Source organism: Equus caballus, chromosome X, assembly GCF_041296265.1.
Source record: "Equus caballus isolate H_3958 breed thoroughbred chromosome X, TB-T2T, whole genome shotgun sequence".
Lineage (NCBI taxonomy): Eukaryota > Metazoa > Chordata > Mammalia > Perissodactyla > Equidae > Equus > Equus caballus.
Genome location: NC_091715.1, coordinates 535,001 through 537,500, shown reverse-complemented (window position 1 = coordinate 537,500; position 2,500 = coordinate 535,001). Strand labels below are relative to the sequence as shown.

Below are 2,500 nucleotides of genomic sequence, written 5' to 3'. Positions count from 1 at the left end.
CTGTGCCCGTTGCCTCGCAGGTCGGCCCCCGAGCCCTCCGCCATGATGGACATGAACCTGACGCGGCCGGACAACGCCACCCTCCTGATGCTCCAGGACCCCACGATCGCGGTGGCCCTGCCGGTGGTGTACTCGCTGGTGGCGCTGGTCAGCATCCCGGGCAACCTGTTCTCCCTGTGGGTCCTGTGTCGCCACATCGGACCCCAGTCGCCGTCGGTCATCTTCATGATCAACTTGAGCGTGACGGACCTGACGCTGGCCAGCGTGCTGCCGTTCCAGATCTACTACCACTGCAACGGCCACCACTGGGTGTTCGGCGAGCTGCTGTGCAACGCGGTGACGGTGGCCTTCTACGCCAACATGTACTCCTCCATCCTCACCATGACCTGCATCAGCGTGGACCGCTTCCTGGGCGTCGTGTACCCGCTGGCCTCGGCCCGCTGGCGCCGGCGCCGTTACGCCGTGGCGGCCTGCGTGGCCATGTGGCTGCTCCTGCTGGCCGCCCTGTCCCCGCTGGCCCGCACCGACCTCACCTACGCGGTGGAGGCGCTGGGCATTGTCACGTGCTTCGACGTGCTCAAGTCCACCATGCTGCCCAGCGTGGCCATGTGGGCGATCTTCCTGTTCACGCTGTTCATCGTGCTGTTCCTGATCCCCTTCGTGGTCACCGTGGCGTGTTACACCGCCACCATCCTCAAGCTGCTGCGCACCCCGGACCCCCACGGCCGCGGCCAGAGGCGCCGCGCCGTGTGCCTGGCGGCCGTGGTCCTCCTGGCCTTCGTCACCTGCTTCGCGCCCAACAACTTCGTGCTGCTGGTCCACATGGTCAGCCGGCTCTTCTTCGGACGCAGTTACTACCACGTCTACAAGCTCACCCTGTGCCTCAGTTGCCTCAACAACTGCCTGGACCCCTTCGTCTACTACTTTGCCTCCCGCGAGTTCCAGCTGCGTCTCCGCGACTATCTGGGCTACGGCCGGCTGCCGACCGACGGCACCGAAGCCCGCCGGGACAGCCTCTTCTCCGCCCGGACGCTGTCGGCGCGCTCCACGGCCAGCGGTCACGCCGACGGGCCCGAGGGGGCGGGCCGGCCCTGCCTCAAGAGGCAGGAGAGCTTGCTCTGAGCCCGCCGTCCCCGTCTGCTCCCTGCGCCTGGTGCAAGCCGGACCTGATGTCCATCTCTTTGTTTTTTCACTCCGGGCGCTGGGAGGCAGCCAGACGGCCGTGGACACGCTCCGGATGGGGGTCTCAGGTCACCCGGTCGCCCCCGTCGGGGTGCAAGTTCGCCTTTAAATGTCGCAACTGGAGACCGCCAGACGGGACGGCCGCCTGGGAGGTGCGAGTCAGACCCCTGCCGTGTGGACGAGAGGCTGCAGAAGCCGAGTTGGGCAAAGGATGATGAGTGTCTGCAGCCACCGTGGGCTCCCCGAGACGCCCTGGGGTGCCGGAGGGGGGTTCCTTCCAGCCCGTTCTCTGTGTCCCGGGATCCCGTGGGGACCAGGCGCCCCGCGACAGCACTGGCCCCAATTCCTCGCTGCTTCAGGACGACGAGGGGCCCCCGTCTCTGGAGGGTCCAGGAGGCCCGAACAGCGGGTCCCAGGAACCAGGCGTCTGCCCGGAACAGCAAAGTTTCTGGCGGTTTGCACGTCCCGAGGGGATGCACGGGGTTGGGTCCAGGGCCCCTTGGCAAGAGGACGGCCCCGGAGGCTGCAAGGCCAGAACCAGGGCGGGGCCAGCAGGCCGGGACCTCGGGGACCCCCAGCATCCCCCCCAACGGGATCCTGGAGCCCCGGACGCTGGAAGAGGCAGGAGGGACCCCCACCCCGGAGCCTCTGGAGGGAGCGCGGCCCTGTGACCCTTGACCCCAGACTCCGGGCCCCAGGACGGGGGAGGATGGATGCCCGTTAAATGAAGGCCCCCAGTTTGTGGGAATATCAGCTGCCCCGGGACCCTTGCACGCACATTGCAGGCATGCCGAAATTCCGTGGCCGTGACGGTGGCAGATATCAAAGGCCGGCCCTGGGTGGGCTCCCGGGTCCTCAGAGCTGACGGGGACGGTGCAGAACGATGGCCGGCCGGGGAGGGGTAGGGGACCCCCAAAAAGGCTGGCGTGGGTGACCCCGGATTTTGCACTGGAGGGTGTGACTCCCTCCGTCCGCTCTTCCCGGCCGTCCCGGAGCGGAACCCTAGAAAGCACTGTGTCGAGTCAGCGACGTCCACGGCGGGAAATCCTGAGGCCGCCAGAAGCCGGCGCCACCCCCCACCCCACCCCACCCCGAGTCTGGGCGTGAGCCTCCTGCGTCTGATGCAGCGAAGCTGTGAAAAACCTCAAACCGCCCGCACAGAACCCCTTCCTCCGGCTCTGCGGAGAGGCCTCGCCCCTTGAGTGCCGGCTGTCTACGTGACATCCTCCTCCCCGGGGCTGTCAGATCCTCCAGCCCTCGGGGGGGGACGGGTTTCCATCCAGACGTTGTTGCCCCCTGTGGCCACAGTCAGCCCACC

At 67.6% G+C, this 2,500-nt stretch overlaps 1 protein-coding gene across 3 annotated transcripts in view; it reads left to right on the top strand.

The window, feature by feature from the left end:
- The window catches only part of P2RY8 (P2Y receptor family member 8), a 52,022-nt gene that overhangs the window by 47,826 nt on the left and 1,696 nt on the right, over positions 1-2,500 (top strand). For all 3 annotated transcript variants that reach the window (XM_023633951.2, XM_023633950.2, XM_023633952.2), the window contains one exon: positions 21-2,500. This exon is cut by the window's right edge and continues 1,696 nt beyond it. In XM_023633951.2, the coding sequence (XP_023489719.2) occupies positions 21-1,122 (1,102 nt within the window). In that variant the 3' untranslated portion in view covers positions 1,123-2,500. The remainder of the gene's footprint in view (positions 1-20) is intronic.